Below are 27,744 nucleotides of genomic sequence, written 5' to 3'. Positions count from 1 at the left end.
AAAGATTCTGAATAAGGAGGAGGGTATTTGAAATACATAATGGGCTGGGTGCCGTGCTTGAAGTCCTCAGGTGCAGGAGAGGATTTTTGGTGCCATCTTGTGTTCAACATGTGCATTCAGATTTGGAAAAAGCCGATCTCAGTAGATTTTGGCAAAGGGCATTTAAAATGAAAAGTCGTGGACTGATGTTGTGGGGTATTAAATCATGCAGGTCCTGAAATCTCTCCGTAGGATATTAGCATATAAATGCTTAATAGTTTTGCTGCTGGTATTTTAATAGCAGCTTAGCCCATTTATTTTATAAATAAGTTAGTGTTTCTACTAAAAGAGGTATTACATCGAAGCACAAACATTCGTTCACTAATATATCCAATGGAGCAATTTCGTGGTCACAGTCCTTGGCGACTGTATACTTTTCTGCATTGTAGAAAAATACAAGGTGAGAGTATAGACTGGCTGTAGGAAAACTGTGCGGTGCAGTGGCTTTGCACAGTGCCGAGACCAGTTCACACTAGGAGCCAAGTTTGAGATGGTCCAAGCTTTAGTTCATTGTAGGAACCTGACCAGTAAGTCAAGAGAAATCTCTTCAAGGCCTGAAAGTCCAATGAGCCAATCATTTGGGCCAAACAGTTACTTCCATTATACAGAAAAGCTTTCATTTATATAGCGCCTATCACAACTTCAGAATGCCCTAAAGTGCTTTACAGCCATTGAAGTACTTCACAATTACAGCTATTGTTAGAATGTAGGAAACATGTTAGTGTAAAAGTACAAAGTAAATCGCTGTTTCACCTGGGAAGAGTTTTTGGGGCCCTGGACAGTGGGAAGGGAGGAGGTGAAAGGGTAGGAGATGTTGCATCTCTTTTGCTTGCACGCGAAGGGGAGTAGGTTTTGGGGTGATGTCAGAGTGGATCAGGTTCTCGCGGAGGGAAGGGTTCCTTTGGAATGCTGAAAGGGGAGGGGAAGATGTGATTGGTGGTGGCATTGTGCTGGAAATGTGGAAAATGGGGGAGGATGAGCTGTTGAATGTTCCTGACTGTGGGTTTACAGAACAGCAGGACGAGGAGCTGGCAATGGAGAAAAACAGTTCTGCAATACAACCCGACAATTAGATAGCCAAATCATTCCCAGTAGCTATTAGCAGACCGTATGCAGATCCTACCACCACACAAGGAAACTGACTTCTAATTGAGCCAATTAACACTATCTGGCATTCTTTATGGAATGTCACACATTGTCTTCCACTTGTTGCTGTTACCACAACAGAGGTGTGAAATTTTGCACCGCCGTACATCAACTGGATATAAACAGCTGCTATTCAAAAAAGTTATATGTGCTTTTCTATTCATCAGTCACCAGCTCCTGTGACTTGGGTTTTTCTATTTCAAAGCCAGTGATAAGTCATTGTCATAGAGTCATTTATGGCACAGGAGGAGGCTATTCGGCCCATTGAATCTCCATGGAGCAATCCAGTCAGTCCCTGAAAGCTTATTTTCTTCAAGTGCCCATCCGATTTCCTTTTGAAATCATTGATTGTTTCTGTCCCTATCACCCACTTGGACAGCGATTTCCTGGTCATTACCACTCGCTACATTAAAAAAAGTTCTTCCTCACATTTCTTGCCCAAAACCTTCAATCTGTGTCCCCTAGCCCTTGGACCATTAGTTAATGGGAACAGTTTTTTTCTTGTCTAACTTATCTAAGCCTGTCCTAATCTTGTACACCCCTGTCAAATCATCTTTCCTCCAGGAAGAACAACCCCAGCTTTTCCAACCAACCCTTGTAACTAAAATCTCCCATCCTGGAACTATTCTGGTAAACCTCCTCTGCACCCTTTCAAGGACCCTCACATCCTTCTCAAAGTGTGGTGATCAGAACTGGACACAGTACTCTAGTTAGGGCCTAAACAGAGCTTTATAAAGGTTCAGTATGACTTCCCTGCTTTTGTACTCGACGCCTCTATTTATGAAGCCCAAAATCCCATATGCTATGCTAACTACTCTCTCAATATGTCCTACCACCTTCAAAGATTGATGCACGTGCACCCCCAGGTCCCAACATCAAATCTGTCAGGTTTTGGTCTCTTTGGTGAGCAACAACGAAGACCTGCTTTTCACTGGGGCTGGTGAATGTCCAGCTGCCATGGCAGTAGGTCAATTCACAGATCACCATGCACAGCAATGGGCACGTGCTTCAACCAAAATGCTACAACCAGTCTACACACAGTCAGAAGGTTAGCCCTTGCATGGCACCGGTTAACATGATGTTACAAAACTAAATGCAGTAGAAAGACTGCTCTTCTACTGCACTTAAGTGCAATACTGAGAGTGTGCTGTACTGTCAGAGGTGTCATATTTTGGGTGAAACATTAAACAGAGGCCCCATCTGCTCTTATCAAAGTTACAGATGACATCCTACGTGACCACGACAAAGGTAATCTAGCCCTCCTCATCCTTCTCGACCCATCTGGAGCCTTGGATACTTGACCACTCCATCCTTATCCAATGCCTCTCAATCATCATCCAGCTGCATGGAGCTATTTGAGTGGAGAGAGATTGCAAAACTAAGTGGTGCAGAGGGATCTGAGCGTCCTGGTACACACATCGCAAAAACTTAATATGCACTTACAGCAAGTGATTAGGAAGGCAAGTGGAATGTTGATGTTTATTGCAAGGGGAATAGTGTATAAAAGTGAGGACGTTTCACTGCAGCTGTACAGGACTTTGGTGAAACCATACCTTGAGTACTGTGTACAGTTTTGGTCTCCATATTTGAAAAAGGATATAATTGCGTTAGAAGCAGTTCAGAGAAGGTTCACTCGACTAATGCTGAGGATGAAGGGCTTATCTTATGAAGAAAGGTTGAACAGGTTGGGCCTGTACCTATTGGAGTTTAGAAGAATGAGAGGTGATCTTATTGAAACATATAAGATCCTGAGGGGACTTGATAAACTGGATACTGGGAGGATGCTTCCTCTTGTGGGGGAGCCTAGAACTAGGGGACACAGTTTAAGAATAAGCGTCCACCCTTTTAAGATGGAGATAAGGAGAATTTTTTTCTCGGAGGGTCATTAGTCTGTGAATTCTCTTTCCCAGAAAGCAGCGGAGGTTGGGTCATTGAATTTATTCAAGGCTGAGTTAGATAGATTTTCGATAGACAAGGGAGTCCAGAGTTGTGGGGGGGCAGACAGGAAAGTGGAGTTGACACCACATCCAGATCAGCCTTGATCTTATCAAATGGCGTAGCAGGCTCAAAGGGCTAAATGGCCTAATCCTGCTTCTAAGTCCTATGTTACTAACTCTACTTGCCTGGTTCCATCCTCATCTATCCAATTACAGCCAGAGAATCACTTGCAATGGCTTTTCTTCTCACTCCTGCACCATTACCTCTGATGTCCTCCAAGGATCTATCCTTGACCTCCTCCTATTCCTCATCTACATGCTGCCTCTTGACGACATCAACCAAAAACAAAATTGTCAGTTTTCATATGTACACTGACAACACCCAGCTCTACCTCACCACCATGTTGCTCAACTCCTCCACTATCTATCTCTGTCTCTAAATTGTCGGACTGCTTGTCAAACATTTAGTACTGGATGAGCAAAAATTTGCTTCAACTAAATACTGGTAAGACCAGAGCTATTGCCTTTCGTTCCTGCCACGAACTCCATCCTCCGCTAGTTAGGCCACAGCTGGAGTACTGTGTACAGTTCTGGGCACCACACTATAGGAAGGATGTGATTGCACTGGAGAGGGTGCAGAGGAGATTCACCAGGATGTTGCCTGGGCTGGAGCATTTCAGCTATGAAGAGAGACTGAAAAGGCTAGGGTTGTTTTCCTTTAGAGCAGAGAAGGCTGAGGGGGGACCTGATTGAGGTTTACAAAATTATGAGGGGCATTGATAGGATAGATAGGAATAAACTTTTTCCCTTAGATTAAAGGTAAGGGGCAGGTGGTTTGGAGGGGATTTGAGGAAAAAAATGTTAACCCAGGGGGTGGTTGGAATCTGGAACACACTGACTGATGGGGTGGCAGAGGCAAGAACCTGCACAACATTTAAGAAGTATTTAGATGAGCACTTGAAATGCCATAGCATACAAGGCTACGGGCCAAGTGGTGGAAAATGGGATTAGAATAGTTAGGTGCTTGATGGCCGGCACAGACACGATGGATCAAAGGGCCTGTTTCTGTGCTATATAACTCTGACTCTATCCTTCTCCATGGCAACTGTCTGAGGCTGAACCAGACTGCTCGCAATCTTGATGTCATATTTGACCTGAGATCAGCTTATGACAATGCATTCACGCCATCACCAAGACTGCCTATTTCCACCTCCATAACATCAGCTGACCTTCTGCCTGCCTCAGCTCATCTGCTGAAACTCTTATCCATGCCTTTGTTGCCTCTAGACTTGGCTATTCTAACACTCCTGGCCAGCATCCCATGTTCTACCATCCCTAAACTTGACGTCATCCAAAACTCTGCTGCTAGCGTCCTAACATTGCACCAAGGCACATTTACCAATTACCCCCATGCTTGCTAACCCTACACTGATTCCTGGTTAAGCAACATCTCAATTTTAAAATTCTCATCCTTGTTTTCAAATCCCTCTACAGCCTTGTCCCTCCCTTTCTCTGTAATCTCCAGCCCTACAACCCCCTGAGATATCTGCAGTCCTCCAATTCCAGCTCCTTCAGCATTCCCAATTTTACACCCACATTGGTGGCTGTGCATTCAGCTGCCATGGTGTTAAGCTCTGGGATTCCCTCCCTACACCCCTCCACCTTTGCATCTCTCTCTCTCTCTCTCTCTCTCTCTCTCTCTCTCTCTCTCTCTCTCTCTCTCTCTCTCTCATCCTTTAAGGTACTCCTTAAATCCTACTTCTTTTACCAAGCTTTTGGTCATCTCCTATATTGCTCCGTGCCAAATTGTATTTTACAATGCTCCTGTGATAGATACTACATTAAAGGCACTATTTAAGTACAAGTTATTGTTGGTGCCCTCTCGTAAAAGATTCCATCGCACTTTTTCAAAGAAGAGCAGGGGACCTCTTGATGTCCCAGTCAATATTCATCTGCTAGCCAACGTCACTAAAAAGAGATTATCGGGGCACCGTTACGTTATTGTTTGTGGGACCTTGCTATGTGCAAAAATGACTGTCACGCTTCCTACTTTACATTGGGTGTAAATCACTTTGGGACATTCTGAAGTCGCGAAAGACGCTGTATGAATTCAAGTTTTCACATCAGGCAAAACCGTAATTTCTATCCCTGCTATGTTCTTTTTGAGAGAATGTTTTGGCAACATTGTAACTGACAAGTAGAGAAAAATCAGACAAGGTGCTTCTTCTAACCACTTCACAAAGACACATGCTGCAAAGTACCTGTGTTGGTTAAAAAAAAAAACAGGATTGCGTTCAGTTATGTTTGAATGGCCAAATCACGCATGATCTCGCCCCTTCCCATCTCAGTCACCTCCTCCAACTGGATAATCATCCATGAACTCTGCATTCCTATTTTCCTTCACCCCACCACTGGTGGCTGTTCCTTCAGCTACCTCGGCCCCAAGCATTGGAATTCCTGCCCTAAACCTCTGCAACTCTCTGCTCCTTTAAGACCCTCTTTAAAATCTGCTTTTTTGACCAAACCTTTGGTTACCTCTCCTAGTATCTCCTTATGTGGTCTTAGTGCCAGATTTTTGTCTGATAACACTCCTGTGAAGCGCTTTGGAATGTTTTGCTATGTTAAAATCGCTGTACAAATGCAAGTTGTTGTAGCCTGCTGATACAGGAAGAACACCCACTTATGTGAGATAGCTGAGGATGGTTGGCAGTGGTGAAATTGTAGCCCAGCCAGACTTGGCACCTAGAAAATAATCATAGAATCGTTACAGCACAGAAGAAGGCCGTACGACCCATCATGGCAGTGTTGGCCCTCCTAAGGAGCAATTCACATGCTGCCGCTCTCCTGCCCTCTCCCCACATCCCTGCTCATTCTTCCTTTTCAAATATTTAGAATATTTACAAAATGTAGAAATATTTACATCACTCTGCCCATCGTGTCTGCGCCAACTGAAAAAAGAACCACCCAGCTAATCCCATTTTCCAGCACTTGGACCGTATCCCTGGAGGTTATGGGACTTCAGGTGCATATCCAGACACCTTTTAAATGTGTTGAGGGTTTCTGCCTCTACTACCCTTTCAGGCAATGAGTTCCAGACCCCCCCCCCCACCCTCTATTCAGGCTCCTCAAAACCTTCTACACCTCCATGAAATCTCCCCTCAGCCTCTTCTGTTTCAAGGAAAACAACCCCAACCTATCCAATCTTTACTCAAAGCTGCAATTTTCCAGTCCTGGCAACATCCTCATAAATCTCCTCTACCCTCTCTATTTGCAGTTACATCTTTTCTGTGATGAGGTGACCAGAACTGCACGCAGTACTCACATTGTGGCCTGACTGGTGTTTTATATACTTCCAGCATAACCTCACTGCTCTTATATTCTGTGCCTTGGCTAATAAAGGAAAGTATTCCATATGCCTTAACCACCTTATCAACCGGTCCTGCTACCTTCAGGGATCTGTGGACATGCACTCCAAGGTCCCTCGCTTCCTCTACACCTCTGAGTAACCTTCCATTTATTGTGAATTCCTTTGCCTGTTTGACCTCCCCAAATGCATAACCTCACACGTCTCAAGGTTGAATTCCATTTGCCACTTTTCTGCCCACCTGACCAGTCCTTTGATATCTTTCTGCAGTTTACAGCTTCCCTCCTCACTATCAACTACGCGGCTAATTTTTGCATTGTCTGCAAACTTCTTGATCACGCCTCCCACGTTTAATTACAAATCATTAACATATGCTGGGGACCAATACTGAGCCCTGTGGAACCACACTGGAAACAGCCTTCCAGTCGCAAAAACACCCATCAATCATTACCCTTTGTTTCCTGCCACTGATCTAATTTTGTATCCAGCTTGCTACATTCCCCTGGATCCCGTGGGCTTTTTTTTCTATCCAGTCTGCCATGTGGGACCTTTTCAAAAGCCTTGCTAAATTTCATGTAGACTGCATCAACTGCACTACCCTCATCAATCCTCCTCGTTACCACCTCAAAAAATTCAGACAAGTTGGTCGAACAGGATCTTCCCTTAAATCCATGCTGACTGTCCTTGATTGAGTCATAGAGAGATACAGCACTGAAACAGGCTCTTCGGCCCAACGAGTCCACACCGACCATCAACCACCCATTTTATACTAATCCTACATTAATCCCATTTCCAATCTCATATCCCCACTTTCTCTCAATTCTTCTACCACCTACCTACACTAGGGGCAATTCTTTTTACAATGGCCAATTTACCTATCAACCTGCAAGTCTTTGGCATATGGGAGGAAACCGGAGCACCCGGAGGAAACCCACGCAGTCACAGGGAGAACTAGCAAACTCCGCACAGGCAGTACCCAGAACCGAACCCAGGTCGCTGGAGCTGTGAGGCTGCGGTGCTAACCACTGCGCCACTGTGATTGCTCCGTTTCTTTCTAAGTGATAGTTAATCCTTTCTGTCAGAATTGATTCCAATAATTTCCCACTACTGAAATTAGACTGGCTGGCCTGTAGTTATTTGGTCTATCCTTCACTCCCTTTTTAAACAAAGGTACAACATTAGCAGTCCTCCAATCCGTTAGCACCACGCTTGCATCCAGTAAGGATTGGAAAATGATGGTCAGAGCATCCGCTGTTTCTCCCCCCAGCTTCTTTTAATAGCCTGGGGTACATTTCATCCGGCCCTGGTGATTTATCCACTTTCACAGATGTTAATCCCCTTAATACTTCCCCTCTCCCTATTTTTATCACATCCAATATTTCACACTCCTCTTCCTTAGTACCATGCCTGCATCATCCCCTTCTTTTGTGAATTCAGACGCAAAGTATTCATTAAGAACCATACCCATATCTTCCGCCTCTAAACATAGGTTACATTTTTAGTCTTTTATGGGCCCTACTCTTTCCTTAGTTACTCTTACTCTTATTGTATTGATAAAACATCTTCGGGTTCTCCTTGCCAATATTCTTTCATGCCCTTTCTGCTTTCCTAATTTCCTTTTTGATTTCACCCCTCCACTTGCTGTACTGCTCTCGGCTTTCTGTAGTGTTGAGTTCTCGGTGTCTGACATAAGCTTTCCTTTTCTGCCTTATCATACCATATATGCTCCTTGACATCCAAAGGGCTCTAGATTTGGCCATCCCACCCTTTTTCTTTGTAGGAACATGTTTGCTCTGAACCACTTGAATCTCCCTTTTGAATGCCTCCCGCTGCTCCAACACTGATTTACCTTCAAGTAGCTGTTTCCAGTCCACTTTTGCTAAATCAAAGTAAAATTGGTCTTATCCCAATTTAGAACTTTAACTCCTGTTCTATCTCTGTCCTTTTCCATAATTATGTTAAAACTCACTGAGTTATGAACTCTCCCACTAAAATGCTTTCTCATTGCCACTCCTTCCACCTGCCCAGCTTTATTACCTAAAACCAAATCCAGAGCCGCACCGTCTCTTGTTGGACTTGCTACATGCTGGCCAAAAAAGTTCTTCTGAATGCACTTCAAGAATTCTGTTCCCTCCATTCCTTTCACACTAAAACTATCCCAGTTAATATTTGGGTAGTTAATATCCCCTACCATTGCTGCCCTGTTATTTTTGCACTTCAGATACTTGTCTACATATTTGCTGTTCTATCTCCCTCTGACTATTCAGGGGTCTGTAGTGCACTCTGTGACTGTTCCTTAGCTCAATCCATATGGCCTCATTTGATGAACCTTCGAACATACCATCCCTACTCACAGCTGTAATAGTTTCTTCAACCAAAATTGCCACCCCCCCCACCCCCTCCTTTTTTTAATCTCCCTCTCTATCTCGTCTGAAAACCCTGTAGCCAGGAATGTTGAGCTGTCATTCCTGTGACTCTTTAAGCCATGTTTCTGTAATAGCTATGATGTCATACTGCCACGTTTCTATCTTTGCCCTCCGTTTGTCTGCTTTATTTGCTATATTCCTTGCATTGAAGCAGATACCCTTGAACAGTGTCAAACTTTTTGTTTTATTTTCTAACCTTTTTTCCTCAGCCTTCCAGACTCATTCACTAATTTTCTGCCTTCCATTTCCATTTCTGATTTTGTCCCATCTGAATTCATCCTCTGTTTCCCATTCCCCTGCCAAACTAGTTTAAACCCTGCCCAACATCACCAACAAAACTGTCCCAGCCCTGTTGAAGTGCAAACCATTCAGCTTGTATAGGTCCCACCGCCCCCAGAACTGGTCCCAGTACCCCAGGGGTTTAAAACCTTCCCTCCTGCACCATCTCTCCAGCCACACATTCATCTGCTCTAACCTCCTATTTCTATACTCACTAGCGCATGGTACTGGAAGTAATCCGGCAATTACTACCTTTAAGGTCCTGCTTTTTAATGTCTTTCCTAACTCCTTAAACTCTGCCTGCAGGACTTCATCTGTTTTTTTGCCTATGTTGTGGTACAGATATGGCTGTTCACCCTCCCCCTACAGAATGTTCTGCAGCTGCTCAGTGACATCCTTGTATCTGGCACCAGGGAGGCATCCTGCGGCCGCAAAAACGCCTGCCTGCTCCCCTAACTGTAGAATCCCCTATCTCTATTGCTCTACCAGTCTTCCTTGCACTCCCCTGTACAGCTGAGCCACCCATGATGCCATGGATTTGGTTCTGGCTACAGTCCCCAGATGAAGCATCACTCATCAGTGTTCAGAACTGAATGTTGGTTGGAGAGTGGAATGCACTCGGGACTCCTGCACCACCTGCCTGTTTCTTTTTGACTATCTGGTCACCCATTCCCTGTGTACCCTGAAGCTGTGGGGTGACCACATCTATAAACATACTATCCACATAGCTCTCACCCACACGGATACACCGCAATGTCACCAACTGCTGCTCAAGTTCCAAAACCTGGAGCTCAAGCTGCTGCAACTGACGACACTTTCTGCACAAATGATTATCTAGGACACGATAATACTAATACAGCTTTGTCAATAATAATAATAAAAACAAGAAATGCTGGAACCACTCAGCAGGTCTGGCAGCATCTGTGGAAAGAGAAGCAGAGTTAACGTTTCGGGTCAGTGACCCTTCTTCAGAACTGACAAATAATAACAAACCGTACTACAATTAATGAACCTTACTAATACTGATAAACCCTTTTAATACTAAATACACCTTAAGTAAAAATACAAGATAAGACTCAGCAACTATTCACTTGTTACCTGCTATTAATATTTAATACTTAAAAAAAATTTTTAAACTCCTGGTTGTTTAGCCTCGGTCCCTAAGCAGCAATATTCACCAGCTAATCAACTTACAACTTTCTTGTGATGTTACGGTTTGATTTTTTTTTTTTGCCCAAACCTGGTGTTCTATAGAAGCTGTAGCCTCCGCTGTCTCCCATGTAACTGTAGGTCCCGAGCCTCACTCTGTATTTATATCCTCTCCTTCTCTGGTGCGTTCTCTTGTAGGTCCGCTGCCTCTGATCTTTCCCAAGTGACCTTTGAGAGAGGAGGGCAAAAAATTGGAACAATGTCCTGAGATCACCACTGCAATGTCAAAGCAGCTATAATGGGGGAAAGGGGAATAAGGGAGGAAAGTGAAATTGAAGTAGAAAATCTGCCATGTTCCTGTTGAATGGCAGAGCAGGCTCGAGGGGCCTTGTGGCCTTCTCCTGCACTTATTTATGTTCTTGTACCTCACAGTAGTAGAAGACACTATACTTGGAATTTTCTTGCAGTTGAAGTATTTAATGTGAGTGCTGTAACATTTTCCCATTGCACTGATGCTGCTTGTATGTAACTTGGTTTGTAGCTTTTTGCTTGACAAATTGGATTTGGATGCTATGTACTTATTGTAAGGTGCACTACACGAACAGGTTGGGCTAAGATTTGAAATGTGTTGGGATACCATCAATTTGGACTACAGTCAAATGTGTTCCTGAAAGCTTCTTCATATGAACTCCTACTTCCAACTACCCCACATGGTCATTGAGCATTTTTTTCCCATTTCCAATCTGTTTATAATTAACAAATGTGTTCAAGAAAACTAGAAAAGCATACCATGTCTTTTTTAATGTCCCTATGATTTATTTCTCCTGGGTTGCTTGCTGCAGTGTCCAGGAGATTAATCTTTAATTCCTGGTGACACCAGGGTAAACGGGAAGTTTGCCAACACTGATTTAGATATGGAGATAATGCACAAATGTTCAGACAATCAATGCACCACAATCATAGTCGGTCCTTCTAAATTCTTCACAGTCATTCACTCCAAGCTACTGCAGCTGTTACGTTCTACAACAACATTCGCTGAAATTTGGAAACAGATTGTGTGCCGGTTCTCTTTGGAAGATTCTGCACTGAGCCTTGATCCTTAATGTGGGTTTCTGAGGCTTTTTTTTCAATGTAGAAAGTATCAAATGAGGATGACCCTGCAATTAAAAGTGAGAGAGGAATCATGGTTTTCTGCAAAATAAACCCAGTTAAAGTGGGTAGCAATGCTGCAGAACAGAGATCTAGCTCAAACTCTATCTCAAGTAAATACCATTATCAATGCTACAGTTCTGGATGAGTGAGGGAGTGATCCTTAGTAATGGAGGCTGCTTCGTAAGAGTGAAACTGCTTAAAAACTACAGTGAACTTTAGATCGCTTCACTTGAGAAGTATGGGTAAGTCCTGCTTCCATTTGTTTGAGAGAGGTTATCAAAATATTTGGGGGAATGTAAAGCCCCTCATGATTCAACCAAAGGTATAGTTTTATTGAACAGAAGCCTACTGCTTTGGTTCAAGTAGATAATAAAGATCCCTTGGTACTATTCAGAGAGCAACAACAACAGCAGCTTGCATTTATATAGCGACTTTAATGTCGTAAAATGTCTCAAGCGCTTCACAGGAGTGATTATCAAACAAAGTTTAACGCCAAGCCACATTTAGATATTAAGACAAGTGACCAAAGAGGTAGGTTTTAGCAGGTACTTCTTCCAGTGTTGTAGCTAGCAGTCCTCCCTCAACCAACACTACCCAAGAAAGACAGATTTACTGATTATAATTAGTTGTGAGGCATTGCTGACACTCAGCTGTTGCATGTACCTGCAGAATAACTCATTGGATGATGCCTTTTAAGAAATTTCAATGTGAATCAGAGCTATATAATTGCAATATTAATGCTGGAAGTATAAACTCTCAAGGTTTGGGCTTGTGCATTATACAGAATTGCTAACCCAATAGTTAGAGTAATCAATGTCGTGTGCTGCTGTGCTACAAACCTTTCAGTCACACTGATTTGATTTCGTTTATACAGGTCTCTCCTGGTCAACTTACTAAAAAATACAGCTCATGTTCAACAATATTTATTGATGACAGTACAGTAAGCCAACCTAACCTGAAAAGCACAATTAAATGGTAAGTGATCAACAAGTGAAATTTTCCTTTCTGTCAGACTAGATTTAAAGTAGATGAAATTGTTGAGTTTCTTTGTTTAATTGTGGGGCACTGAAGACTCGAGTGTTTTTATTATAACCTCTTAATTTTTTTTTTATTCGTTCAAGGGATGTGGGCATCGCTGGCAAGGCCAGCATTTATTGCCCATCCCTAATTGCCCTTGAATGAGTTGTTGTGATTTATCTGAATAAATGATCCTTAATTCATGTGTCAGCCTTGGCTCAGTGGGTAGAACGTTCACCTCAATGTCAGAAGATTGTGGATTCAAGCCCTAGTCTAGGACATAAGCACATCATTTGGGCTGATGAGGTTGGAGGTGCTGTCTTTCAGATTAAGATGTTAAATGAGGCAGCTACGGCCGATGTGAAAGATCCCATGGTACTACTTGAAGAGGGGTTTTCCCAGTTTCCTGGCCAACATTTATCCCTTTGCCAACACTGCCAAGGGCAGATTAATTTATCATTAATCTCCTTTGTAATTTGTGGGATTTAGCCATTTGCGAATTAGTTGTCGCATTTGGCTACATAACAATGGTGACTGCACTTTTAAAGTAATTTGTTGGCCATGAAGTGCTTTGAGATGTCCAGAGAATATGATGGGCACTATGAGAGACTTCTCATTCCAGTCTGTTGGCAAGTTACTTGTAGTATTGCATCTTGGAAACTGCGATTTATTTATATTTTAAGTACAAATTTCACAGGTCAGTAAAAGTTCTGTGCAGCAGCCTGGTTTGCCAGCAACTGAGGGTGGGGTGCAGTGCGGGTGGTGTGGTGGTTGGATGGTGTGAATGCAATCCACCTTTAGCAATGCTATTTTCTTTGGGAGGGAGTTAGTGATGAGAAATAACATAAAATTATATTTGTCAGGTCATAGTGTAAGCTTGCATTTAAATTTGCATATTTAAGTTTAAATTTAATAACTTTTGTTTTCCCCCTTTTAACAGTGTTACACTTGCAATATATTATCACACAAAGAACAGGTAATCCTACTGTTTCTCATATTGTTCCTTTAAGCGCCACCAATTATCAAGTGCCATCTTTTAGCAACTGGTTTGTGTCTTTACAAGAAGCAGGGTTTTCCTACATTGTGGGGATCGCAGCATGCTAGTACTCTACAAATTGTCCACTGTTAATTTTCAGAATGTAATTAGTCTCTCGTGCATTGCGTTGGGTTCTGTGGCGGCACGGGGGTGTGGTGGTGAAATCTGGTAATTTCCTTTTCAACCTCCTTAGGTGATGTGAAACTAGTTCAGGAGATCACCTCTGCCTTGATGAACATTACAATGTTATAGGAGGTGTTCTCAACCCCACCCAAAAGCTGGTTTAGTTCTGGTGGGCCAAAGGGCCTGTTTCAGTGCTGTATCTCTAAATAAATACAGCAAATCAGCATTCATTGCATGAGCCAGCACCCTGTTCCAGAGGTCCACTATTCTCTGGGAAAAGAACTACTTCTAACATGTGACCTAGTAGTGCCCTTCCATATCTTGTAAAAGTCCTCCCTAACCTATTCATTTGAAGCAATTGGTTTATACAATTGCAATAGAGTCATAGAGAGATACAGCACCGAAACAGGCCCTTTGGCCCACCGAGTCCGCACCGACCATCAGCCACCCATTTATACCAAACCTACATTAATCCCATTTTCCCTCTCACATTCCCACCTTCCCTCAATTCTCCTACCACCTACCTACACTAGGGGCATTTTTTTTTTACAATGGCCAATTTACCTATCAACCTGCAAGTCTTTGGCATGTGGGAGGAAACCGGAGCACCCGGAGGCAACCCAAGCAGTCACAGGGAGAACTTGCAAACTCCGCACAGGCAGTACCCAGAACCGAACCCAGGTCGCTGGAGCTGAGGCTGCGGTGCTAACCGCTGCGCCATTGTTCCACCCAATCTATTCCCATCATCAACTTATAAATCTCGACAAACAAAATTCACAATAATAGCGAGTTCATGGCATTCAACATGGTTTTTTAGATGAGTATTTCATGGAACCGATTAGGCTGTTTTAGATTTGATAATGTGCAATGAGAAAGGGTTAATTAAGAGCCTCTGGGAAGAGTGGTTATATTGATAGAATTTTATATTGAGTTGGAGAGTGATTTAGTTCAGCCCAAAACTAAGGTCTTAAATCTAAACAAAACAAACTACACAGGTATGAGGGACAAGTTAGATTGGGAAACCAGATTAAAATATCTGACAGTAGATAAGCAAAGGCATACATTTAAAGAATTAATTCATAATACACAATGAATATATATTCCCTTAAGAAATAAAAACTTCATGGGAAAAGTAGTCCAATCGTAAGTTTAAGATAGTATTCAATAAAAGGAAGAGACTTATAATGTTGCCAAAAAGAGTAGCAGCCTGGTAATTAGGAGAATTTTAGAATTTAGTAAAGGAGGGCCAAGAAATTGATAAAGAAAAAATTAGAATATGAGAGTAAACTAGCAAGGGGCATAAAAGCAGATTGTAAAACTTCTATAGGTATGTGAAAAGGATGAGATTAGAGAAAGTAAATGTGGGTCCCTGAGAGGCAGAGACAGGAGAAACTATAATGGGGGAATAAGAAAATGGCAAAGACATTAAACAAATACTTTGTATCTGTTTTCATGGTAGAAGACGCAAAAATAATTCTGGAAATAGTAGGAAATCAAGAGTCTAGTCAGAATGAGTAACTTAAAGAAATTAGTAAAGTAACAGTACCAGAGGAATTAATGGAGCTAAAGGCTGACAGATCCTATGGACCTGGTGGCCTACATCTTGGCTTTATTGAAATAAAAGGTGGCTACTGAGATGGTAGATGCATTAGTTTTAATTTTTTCCAGAATTCCCTATATTCCAGAATAGTCCCAGTGGATTGGAAGATAGCGAATGTAGCCCTGGTATTCAAGAAAGGAGGAAGAGAGAAAATAGGGAATTATAGGCCGATGAGTCTAACATCAATACTTGGAAAATGTTAGAATCCATTATTTAGGACCTGATAACAGGGCACTGAGAAGATCATAGTATGATTGGGCAGAGTCAACATGGATTTATGAAAGGGAAATCATGTTTGACAAATTTTAGAATTTTCTTTTGAGGATGTAACTTGCATGGTATCTAGCGGATGTAGTGTATTTGGATTTTCCAAAAGCATTCGATAAGATTTTTTCTTATTCATTCATGGATGTGGGCATTGCTGGCTAGGCCAGTTTTTATTGCCCATCCCTAATTGCCCTTGAGAAGGTGGTGGTGGTGAGCTGCCTTCTTGAACTGCTGCAGTCCATGTGGGATAGGTACACCCACATTGCTATTAGGAAGGGAGTTCCAGGTTTTGACTCACCGACAGTGCAGGAACAGCGATATAGTTCCAAGTCAGGATGGTGTGTGGCTTGGAGGGAAACTTGCAGGTGGTGGTGTTCCCATGCTTCTGCTGCCCTTGTCCTTCTAGGTGGTGGAGGTCACAGGTTTGGAGCCTTGGTACATTGCTGCAGTGCATCTTGTAGATGGTACACACTGCTGCCACTGTGTATCGGTGGTGGAGGGAGTGAATGTTTGTGGATGGGGTGCCAATCAAGCAGGCTGCTTTGTCCTGGATGGTATCAAGCTCCTTGAGTGTTGGAGCTGCACCCATCCAGGCAAGTGGAGAGTATTCCATCACACTCTTGACTTGTGCCTTGTAAATGGTGGACAGGCTTTGGGGAGTCAGGAGGTGAGTTACTCGCCGCAGAATTCCTAGCCTCTGACCTGCTCTTGTAACCACAGTATTTATTTGGCTACTCCAGTTCAGTTTCTGGTCAGTGGTAACTCCCAGGGCGTTGATGATGGGGGATTCAGCGATGGTAATGCCATTGACTGTCAAGGGGAGATGGTTAGATTCTCTCTTGTTGGAGATGGTCATTGTCTGGCACTTGTGTGGCGTGAATATTACCTGTCACGTATCAGCCCAAGCCTGTATGTTGTCCAGGTCTTGCTGCATTTCTACACGGACTGCTTCAGTATCTGAGGAGTTGCAAATGGTGCTTAACATTGTGCAATCATCAGCGAATATCCCCACTTCTGACCTTATGATTGAAGGAAGGTCATTGATGAAGCAGCTGAAGATAGTTGGGCCTAGGACACTACCCTGAGGAACTCCTACAGTGATGTCCTGGAGCTGAGATGATTGACCTCCAACAACCACAATCATATTCCTTTGCGCTAGGTACGACTTCAACCAGCAGAGAGTTTTCCCCCGATTCCCATTGACTCCACTTTTGCCAGGACTCCTTGATGCCATATTCTGTCAAATGCTGCCTTGATGTCAAGGGCAGTCACTCTCACCTCACTACACAAAGGGTTATTACACAAAATTAAGACTCATTTTATTTGAGTTAATATGTAAGGTGGATTAAGGATTGGCTAACAGACAGAAAAACCGAATAGGAAAAAAAGGGTAATTTTTGATTTGACAGACTGTAATTGGTGGGGTACAGCAAGGGCCAGTGTAGGGGTCTCAGCTATTTACAATCTATGTCAATGGGGGAGACGGTGGCGTACTGGACATGTCTCTGAACTAGTAATCTAGAGACCCAGGCTAATACTTTGGGGACACTGGCTCAAATCCCACCATGGCAGGAAAGTGGAGTTGAGGCAGAGATGAGATCAGCCATGATAGTATTGAATGGTGGAGCAGGCTCGAGGGGCTGAATTGCCTACTCCTCTTAGTTCTTATGGCAGCTGGTGGAATTTAAATTCAGTTAATTAATAAAAATCTGAAGTTGACAGCTAGTCGTGGTAATGGAGACCACGAAATTACCATCGATTGTCATAAAAACCCATCTGTTTCACCAATATCTTTTAGGGAAGGAAATCTGCTGTCTTGCCTGGTCTGTCCTACATATGACTCCAGACCCATAGCAATGTGGTTGACTCTTAACTTCCCTCTGAAATGGCCTGGCAAGCCATTCAGTTGTACAAAACCACTACACAAAAGCTGAAAAGGAATAAAACTGGATGGAACCTGGCATCGACCTAGGCATCGGAAACGACAATGGCAAAACCAGCCCTGTTGACCCCGCAAAGTCCTCCTTACTAACATATGGGAGTTGCCAAAATTATGAGAGGTGTCCCACAGACTAGTCAAGCAGTAGCCTGACTTAGTCATACTCATGGAAACACACCTTGCATCCAGTGTCCCAGACACCACCATCACCATTCCTGGGTATGTCCTGTCCTACCAGGGAGATGCCCTGGGACTCCTCAACATTGATTCTGAGCCCCATAAAGTCTCATGGCATCAGGGCAAACATGGGCAAGGAAACCTCCTGATTACCACCTACTGCCCTTCCTTAGCTGATGTATCACCATGTTTTTTTTTATTTGTTCGTGGGATGTGGGCATTTCTGGCCAGGCCAGCATTTATTGGCCATCCCTAATTGCCCACTGAGTGGCTTGCTAGGGCATTTAAGAGTCAACCATATTGCTGTGGGTTTGTACTCACATGTAGACCAGACCAGGTAAAGACAGCAGATTTCCTTCCCTAAAGGACATTAGTGAACCAGATGGGTTTTTTACAACAATTGGCAATGGCTTCATGGTCACCGTTAGGCTAGCTTTTTATTCCAGACTTTATTAATTGATTTCAAAATTTCACCTTCTGCCATGGTGGGATTTGAACCCATGTCCCCAGAGCATTAGCCTAGGCCTCTGGATTACTAGTCTAGTAGAGCACCACTTAGAAGAAGCACTGAGGGTGGCAAGGGCACAGAATATACTCTGGATGGGGGACTTCAATGTCCATCACCAAGAGTGGCTTGGTAGCACCACTACTGACCGAGCTGGCCGAGTCCTGCAGAACATATCTACCAAACTGGGCCTGCGGCAGGTGGTAAAGGAAGCAGCAAGAAATCCACGTGATATCAAGAAACAGCTGAAGTCACTGGATACTGCAAAAGCTGTGGTTCCCGACAACGTCCCAGCTGTAGCACTGAAGACTTTTGCTGCAGAACTAGCCGCGCCCCTAGTCAAGCTGTTCCAATACAGCTACAACATTGGCATCTACCCGACAATGTGAAAAATTGCCCAGGTATGTCCTGTACACAAAAAGCAGGACAAATCCAATCCGGCCGATTACTGCCCCATCAGTCTACTATCGATCATCAGCAAAGTGATGAAAGGTGTCGTCGACATTGCTATCAATGGGCACTTAAACAGCAAGAACCTGCTCATTGATGCTCAGTTTGGGTTCTGTCATGAACAGATGAGTATCAACTGAAAGGTGTCATGAACCGATGAGAACCCACTGTAAATGGTGTTTTGTGCATTTGGGTATTAATGCCAACTGCCATTTTGTACAGCATGTTAAGCTTTAGCTGTGTTCCACTCGTTAAAATGGAGGAGGGAGATCATGTGGTACAGCTTGTCCAGGAGCCAACCTATCCAGACTGCTTGGATTTGAAACTGTAGCAGCTGAAGGTACAGCTTGTTCGGAAAACCACAGCTGCCTTGCTCAGATTAGCACAGCTGCCTGAAGCTGCACACCTCGCTCTACACTCCTCTCTTAAGACCTTTCCTACCAAAAGCAAAAAAATAAAAAAGACACAGTCTACAAGAAGCAAGAAGAAATCCTGTTTTCTGCCAGCTTTCCTCTCCGTCTAAGAAAAAGGTGACTTCAGAAATTTAAGCTACCTCCATTTACCTTCGGGTGTGCAACAAAGAAGAAATTTGTAAGAGAAGTGGTATTTCCAACAGCTCTCCCCCCATTTGGCATTTCCAGTGAGTGATCTCCTGTTTGCTTGGACTTTTTTGATAATTAAAAATGGATTCAAGGTTCGACTGAAATTCATGTTATTTTATAGTTCTATTTAGTATATGTCCTTGCCTTTTTATGCCTTTAACATTTCTTGGTATATTTGTAAGCATGTGTTGAGAGGTTAATCCCTCTTCCCCAGTTTGAGTGTGCTAATAAACCCTACTTTGTTTTAACTCTAACAGCTGTGTTGTTGCAGTCATTTATTATCAGGGTTTAAGGGAGGGAAAAATTCAATCACTAATTTGCTTACAAACAGGTGGTTGGAAAAAAGAGAAATTTTTGTTTTAAAAGATTAACTACCTATTTGTAACAGTTCCGCCAGGGCCACTCTGCTCCTGATCTCATTACAGTCTTGGTTCAAACATGGACAAAAGAGCTAAACACGAGGTGAGATGAAAGTGATTCCCCTTGATATCAAGGCAGCATTTGACTGAGTGTGTGATCAAGGAGCCTTGGCAAATTGAAGTCAATGGGAATTAGGGGTAAAACTGCATTGGTTGGAGTCATACCTAGCACAAAGGAAGATGGTTGTAGTTGTTGGAGATCAATCATCTCAGCCTCAGGACATTGCTGCAGGTGTTCCTCAGGGTAGTGTCCTAGGCCCAACCATTCAGCTACTTCATCAATGATCTTCCCTCGACCATAAGACCAGAAGTGGGGATGGTCACTGATGATTGTATGACGTTCAGCACCATTCGCAACTCCTCAGATACTGAAGCAGTCTTTGTCCATATGCAGCAAGACCTGGACAACATTCAGGCTTGGGCTGATAAGTGGCAAGTAACATTTGTGCCACACATGTGCCAGGCAACAATTATCTGGAACAAGACAGAATCCAACCATCTCCCCATCACATACAAAAGCATTGCCATTGCTGAATCCTCCACTATCAACATGCTGGGGATTATTATTGACCAGAAGCTGAACTGGAGTAGCCACATAAGTACTGTGGCTACAAAAGAACAGATCAGAGGCTGGGAATTCTGCGGCGAGTAACTCACCTCCTGACTCTCCAATGCCTGTCCACCATCTACAAGGGACAAGTCAGGAGTGTGTTGGAATACTCTCCACTTGCCTGGATGAGTGCAACTCCAACAACACTGTGGATGCTCGGCACCATCCAGGACAAAGCAGCCTCATTCCTTCCACTACCAATGCACAGTGGCAGCAGTGTGTACCAAATATAAGATGCACAGCAGCAATTCACCATGCCTCCTTCGTCAGCATCTTCCAAACCCACGACCTCTTTCACCTAGAAGGACAAGGGCAGCAGACGTGTGGGAACACCACCACCTGCAAGTTCGTTTCTAAGCCACATGCCATCCTGACTTGGAAATGTATCGTAGTTCCTTCACTGTTGTTGGGTCAAAATCCTGGAACTCTCCCTCTAACAGCACTGTGGGTTTACCTACATCAGATAGACTGCAGCGGTTCAAGAAGGCAGCTCAATTAGGGATGAGCAACAAATGCTGGCCTTGCCAGTGGTGCTCACATCCCATGAAAGGAATATTTAAAAAAAAGAATGTGTGTAGTGTTTCAGAATCTGCTGATACAAAATTAGATGGGAAAGTAGGCTGTGAGGAGGACATAAGGAGGTTGCAAAAGAATTTAGGCAGGTTAAGTGATTGGGCAAAAACATGACACATGGTATATAATATGGAGAAGTGTGAAATGATCCACTGTGGTAAGAAAAATAGAAAAGCAGAATACAAATGGTGAGAGACTGGAAAATGTTGGTATACAAAGGGACCTGGGTCTACAGATACATGAATCACAAAGTTAACTTGCAGGTACAGAAAGCAGTTAGGAAAGCAAATAGTATGTTTGCCTTTATTATGAAGTGAGTAGAGTATCAGAGTAAAGATGTCTTACTGCGATTATGTATGGCCTCGGTGAGACCACACCTGGAGTACTGAGTAATGTTTTGGTCTTCCTACCTAAGGAAGGATATACCTGTCTTAGAAGGAGTGCACTATAAGTTTGCTTGACTGATTCCTGGAATGTGAGGGTTGTCCTTTGAGAAAAGATTGAGTCGATTAGGCCCATATTCCCTGGAGTTTAGAAAAAATGAAAGGTGATCTCATTGAAACATATAAGGGACTTCTTAAGGGACTTGACAGGTAGATGCTGAGAGGATGATTCCCCTGGCTGGGGAGTTCAGAACTAGGAGCCAATCTCAGAATAAGTGGTTGGCCATTTAGGACTGAGGTGAGTAGAAATTTCTTCACTCAAAGGATTACGAACCTTTGGAATTTTTACCGCAGAGGGCTGCGGCTGCTCAGTCATTGAGTATATTGAGACAGAGATTGATTAGATTGTTGAATCAAGGGATATGAGGATAGTGGGGGAAGATGGAGTTGAGGTAGCAGATCAGCCATGATCTTATTGAATAGTGGAGCCTACCTCTGCTCCTATTTCTTTTGTTGTTAATGAATAAAGGGCATTTCAATACTTATAGATAATTGAACCCAGTAGGATATAATGCTTCTTTCCCCTTTTAATTTGAGCTGTATCCTTGTTGATGGTAAAACAAAACTGTGCATCACACTCCTGGTGTCTGTACTGTCATTGGCCTCTGTTGTCCTCCAGGCATGTGCAAAAGGCTGGATGCACTCTCTGGAGTGACCTGCAACAGGCTTGCAAGAGAGTGGAGGCTCATGACCATATAGAAGATTTCTGCCTTTAAGTTGACCTTGTAAATACTTTTAAAAATGGTATGCGACAGAGAGAGTCTGGGTAAGAGGCCAGGTTGGGCTGGGTTCAGGGTTACCAGTATTGTTTAGTGCCTATGCCAGGTTTGGGAATTCTGCTACAGCAGGAGAATGGAGAAGAAAAATCCAGGAGAGTCTCCAAAATTAGTTAGCTCTATCCAAGTTTTAATGGAAATAAAATTACAATGTATTTGGCTTTTTTTTTTTATTGACTCATAAATTGAATGCAAATCAGATTGAAAAGTAAAAAAGATCTGTTACAGAAACTGTAACAGAAGTCACGTGAAACCAAGTGGTCACCTCACATCTAGTAGTTGATCCAACAATGAAAGCATTATAGTTTGTGACAGCAGTTGCAAAAATTAAATGCAATCAGTACCTTAGTGAAACACAGGAAAAAGCGATACTCCGTGAAGCATTAGTGAGACCATTTGTGGAGTGTTGTCAAAGTATGATTACTACTCTTATAAAGTAATGAAGTAGTTTTCAAGTGTAGTCGATGTTTCCTGCATTACAACGTGACTATACTTCAAAACTATTCATTGGCTGCAAAGTGCTTTGGAACGTCCAGAAGTTGTGAAAAGCAATTTAGGATAACTTGTCCGTTTCGATCACTCAGTATAAAAAAAGTGGCAAAGGCTGTTCTCATTGCAAAGGTAGATTGAGGAGGAGGAGCAAGTTCTTAAAAATGGAGGGTATTGATGAAGTTGATACAAATATACTGCAGGCAAAATCATGAGAGGATCCAGGATGTCTGAATATAGAGTCATACAGCACAGAAACAGGCCCTTCGGCCCAATGAGCCTATGCCGACCATCAAGCACCTGTCCTAACTAATCCCATTTCCCCGCACTTGGCCCGTAGCCTTGTATGTTATGGTGTTTCAAGTGCTCATCTAAATATTTCTTGAATGTCTTGAGTGTTCCTGCCTCTACCACTCCTTCAAGAAGCCCCAAGCCAAACATAGCTTGCAGGAAGGGTTGCCACAAGGTAGTTGGATTGATTCCTAATTCAACATGCACTTGCAGGATACGAGTTTAAGGTGGGAAAAAGATGAAATAATCAATCTGGTTCCTAAGGCACAGGCTGAATAATCAGTTGAGATGAACAGTAGCTTCACATTTCATCACTGTTTCTAATTAAATAGGTAACCTTGACAGGTATCCAGCCCGTTCCCTGTAGAAAAAGAGTGCCTTTAGCAACGGTCCTGTAGGTTAATAATTGTATTTGTGTGCACTCCCTTTTAAGTACATTGCCTTGTAGTGCCTTGTTGCACCAAAATGCTACGACAGAAAAATAGTTCACGCCTGCATTTTCCCATACATTGGTTTCCTGGTTATGCCACTGGAGGAGGTGAAGCAGGGAAGGTAGGCTCTTAGGAACATAGGAACAGGAGTAGACCATTCAACCCCTTGAACCTATTCCAATATTAAATTACATCATGGCTTGTCTGTACCTTAACTCCATTTACTTGTCTTGGTTCTATATCTGTAAATACTCTTATCTAACAAAAAAAAACTATTGATTTCAATTTGAAATGTTCAATTAATCTAGCAGAGGAAAATATGAGAACATATACTCTAAATTGTTCAGTGGCCTCTTAGGTGTTGGTTTTGGAATGGCACTGGCAAAGTCCTTCAAGCAAGTTGGGACTTAAAATAGAGAGTAGCAAAAAAAAGTATATTTTTTTAAAAAGTATTTTGTTGTAAAGATCTCAACTGTAGAGGAAGAGCAAAGTTCCTCTTTTTTTAGTTTGCTTCAAAAGTACATCTCCAATTTACAATTTCACCATGCACAGAAGTGTAGCTTTTACATCAATACGAACAATTTAAGATAGTCCCCAAGGAATCCAATAGGGAATTCAGGAGAATCTTAATTGCACAGATAATGGTTAGAATGTGGAACTTGCTACCACATGGAATAGTTGAGGTGCACAGCATAGATGCATTTAAGGGAAAGCTAGATGAGGGAGAATAGAATAGCAAGCTATGTTGATAGGGCAGATGACATGTGGGGCGAGGCTCATTTAGAGCAGTTGGGCAAATTGGCCTGTTTCTATGCTGTAAATTCTATGTAATTTTTGCAGCTTTTATTACATACAGATAAAGCATTTCGGGAAGTTTAACAGCAGTGGGTAGCAAGTGGGCACTGGGTTTTTCGGAGGGGCAAAAGCTCGGTTGAAAGAGTTTTAAGGAGGTTTGAAAAGCATGGACCAAGGTGGCAACGCTGATCCAAGGGAGTTCCAGAGGGTGACAGCAAAGTTAGTTGTAGGAGCAGCAGAATTTATATTACAAGCAACAAAAAGGTGATAGTAAATGTGATTTGTGTTCTTTCTGCAGAGATTCAGACAGATCAATAGATATTTTTGATGAGAAAATGCATCCTTTGACTGTAAGTGCTTTTCTTTTTATTGAAATCTTACTACTTTAACCAATGACAAAATGAACAAGATTAACAAAATATTTTGCAAGGCCAACTGAATTCCTTGCACTTATTATGTAGATATGGTGTAGCTAGATGTGCTGGTGATCATGCATATGCTTTTGTTGTACAGGACTGGAGCACACCAACCTGGTAGGTCCGGGCAATTCCAAAGCTCACAAAATACCATATGTATTCGGTCCTTTTGAATTTGCCATTCTATTATTGCCATTATATGAGCACCAGATGGCTCTTGCAATGTACTTGTTCTTCACCTCTTTCCTTTACCCTCCTATGACATTTTTGCCACTCTGCAAAATTTCGTTAGATTGCTGGATGAAGTGTTAGCTGTCATTGAACTGATTAATGAAGAGAGTCAAGACGTAGTGCTTATTTTGTACTATTTGACCAATACATCTTTTTGAAATTTTGTGTCTTGTTACAGAGAGAAGAGGTTCCAGTAGATTATTGTAAACGTGACCCAGAACATAAACATATATACCGGTTTGTACGGACTCTCTTCAGTGCTGCCCAATTGACTGCAGAATGTGCAATAGTAACACTGGTAAGGGACTCGTAGCAGTGAATACGTCTGTGGTACCATGCATCACCTTATATTGTGTACCCTTTGAGGGTATTTCAACAACTATTAAAGATGTACTCGATCTAAACAAAATTCGTGTGCGCCATTCCCATTTGATTCAGCTCCTTCTCGAGAGAAACTTCCCAAAAGAAAACATTTTTTAAGATTCGTTGTGCACAAAGTCAGGAAAGTCCCAAAACAAGAGAGATCAGTAGCGGAACTGCCTCTAGTTTCTGGTGCCTGTTCAATATTACTTCAAATAAAAAATCATCCTTCAGTGAAAGACATTAGGTTAGGTTTTTTTGTGCGTCTAATTTTTTTTTTAAAGAATTTCCATTAGTCTCACTCTCTTCTCCAAAAAATCTGAATATCGTTTCTGCCCTTTCTGTGCTTGCAGGCCTATCTACTGTTTCTCCATAGCCAGCTGCAACTCATTGAGCAATGCTTCTGGTCACTGATCTGCTACTAGGATCTTCTTCTTTGGCCTCTTTGTCTCGAGAGACAATGGGTAAGCGCCTGGAGGTGGTCAGTGGTTTGTGAAGCAGCACCTGGAGTGGCTATAAAGGCCAATTCTAGAGTGAAAGACTCTTCCACAGGTGCTGCAGATAAAATTGGTGGTCGGGGCTGTTACACAGTTGACTCTATCCTTGTGCTTCTGTCTTTTTTCCTGCCAACTGCTAAGTCTCTTTGACTCGCCACTCTTTAGCCCTGCCTTTATGGCTATCTGCCAGCTCTGGCAATCACTGGCAACTGACTCCCACGACTTGTGATCAATGTCACAGGACTTCATGTCGCGTCTTTAAAGCGGAGACATGGACGGCCGGTGGGTCTGATACCAGTGACAAGCTCGCTGTACAATGCGTCCTTGGGGATCCTGCCATCTTCCATGCGGCTCACATGGCCAAGCCACCTCAAGCGCCGCTGGCTCAGTAGGGTTATATGCTGGCCGCCTCGAGGACTTCTGCGTTGGAGATACGGTCCTGCCACCTGATGCCAAGAACTCTCCGGAGGCAGCGAAGATGGAATGAATTGAGACGTTGCTCTTGGCTGACGTACGATGTCCAGGCCTCGCTGCCGTAGAGCAAGGTACTGAGGACACGGGCTTGAAACACTCGGACTTTTGTGTTCCGTGTCAGTGCGCCATTTTCCCACATCCTCTTGGCCAGTCTGGACATAGCAGTGGACGCCTTTCCCATGCGCTAGTTGATTTCTGCATTGAGAGACAGGTTACTGATGATAGTTGAGCCTAGGTAGGTGAACTCTTGAACCACCTCCAGAGCGTGGTCGCCAATATTGATGGATGGAGCATTTCTGACATCCTGTCCCATGATGTTCGTTTTCTTGAGGCTGATGGTTAGGCCAAATTCATTGCAGGCAGCTGCAATCCTGTCGATGAGACTCTGCAGACACTCTTCTGTGTGGGATGTTAATGCAGCATTGTCAGCAAAGAGGAGTTCCCTGATGAGTACTTTCCGTACTTTGGTCTTCACTCTTTGGGCAAAGTTGAACAACTTGCCATCTGATCTTATGTGGAGGAAAACTCCTTCTTCTGAAGACTTAAATGCATGTGAGAGCAGCGGGAAGAAGATGATCCCAAACAATGTAGGTTCGAGAACACAGCCCTGTTTCACACCACTCAGGATAGGAAAGGGGTCTGATGAGGCGCCTGTATGCTGAATTGTGCCTTTCATATTGTCATGGACTGAGGTGATACTTAATAGCTTTGGACATGTGATCTTTGCTAGTAGTCTGAAGAGACCACGTCTGCTAACTAGATCAAAGGCTTTGGTGAGATCAATGAAAGCAACGTAGAGGGGCATCTGTTCGCGGCATTTCTCCTGTAGCTGGCGAAGGGAGAACAGCATGTCAATGGTCGATCTCTCTGCTCGAAAGCCACACTGTGCCTCAGGGTAGACACGCTCAGCCAGCTTCTGGAGCCTGTTTAAGACGACTCGAGCAAAGACTTTCCCCACTATGCTGAGCAGGGAGATTCCAGGGTAGTTGTTGCAGTCACCGCGGTCACCCTTGTTTTTATAGAGGGTGATGATATTGGCATCGCGCATGTCCTGTGGTACTGCTCCCTCGTCCCAGCACAGGCAAAGCAGTGCGTGGAGTGCTGGAAGTATAGCAGGCTTGGCACTCTTGATTATTTCAGGGGTAATGCTGTCCTTCCCAGGGGCTTTTCCGCTGGCTAGGGAATCAATGGCATCACTGAGTTCCGATTTTGTTGGCTGTTCGTCCAGCTCATCCATGACTGGCAGAGACTGGGCTGCATTGAGGGTGGTCTCAGTGACGACATTTTCCCTGGAGTACAGTTCTAGGTAGTGCTGCACCCAGCGGTCCATTTGCTTGTGTTGGTCATTGATCATGTCCCCTGATTTAGACTTGAGGGGTGCGATTTTCTTGATGGTTGGCCCAAAAGCTCTTAATGCCATCATACATTCCTCTGATGTTTCCGGTGTCGAAGGCCAGCTAAATATGACTGCATAGATGTTGCCAGTAGTCATTTGCGCAGCGCCTGGCTGTTCTTTGTGCCGCACTTCTGGTTGCTTTAAGTGCTACGGATGTTAACTCGTTGGGGGTGAGACTGAAGCCAGTCTGCATTCTGTTTGCCATAGGTGGTCATTGCTGAGTCATAGATGGCACCTCTGATGTGGGCTCATTTGGTCTCTGCATCCCCTGTAGGAGTGTTTTGAAGGGCTTTTGCAAGTGAATTTGGAAACTTATGTAACAGCTGTGCATAAGA

General features: G+C 43.3%; 1 protein-coding gene across 4 annotated transcripts in view; it reads left to right on the top strand.

Moving 5' to 3' along the window:
- ccnyl1 (cyclin Y-like 1) overlaps positions 1 to 27,744 on the top strand; it is a 129,636-nt gene that overhangs the window by 34,198 nt on the left and 67,694 nt on the right. For all 4 annotated transcript variants that reach the window (XM_068036084.1, XM_068036083.1, XM_068036085.1 and 1 more), the window contains 4 exons: positions 12,367 to 12,467; positions 13,450 to 13,485; positions 24,334 to 24,385; positions 24,861 to 24,980. In XM_068036084.1, coding sequence (XP_067892185.1) covers positions 12,367 to 12,467; positions 13,450 to 13,485; positions 24,334 to 24,385; positions 24,861 to 24,980 — 309 coding nt within the window. The remainder of the gene's footprint in view (positions 1 to 12,366; positions 12,468 to 13,449; positions 13,486 to 24,333; positions 24,386 to 24,860; positions 24,981 to 27,744) is intronic.

The sequence above is a fragment of the Heterodontus francisci genome, chromosome 7, assembly GCF_036365525.1.
Source record: "Heterodontus francisci isolate sHetFra1 chromosome 7, sHetFra1.hap1, whole genome shotgun sequence".
NCBI classification, from domain to species: Eukaryota; Metazoa; Chordata; class Chondrichthyes; order Heterodontiformes; family Heterodontidae; genus Heterodontus; species Heterodontus francisci.
This window is presented reverse-complemented; position numbering and strand designations above follow the sequence as displayed.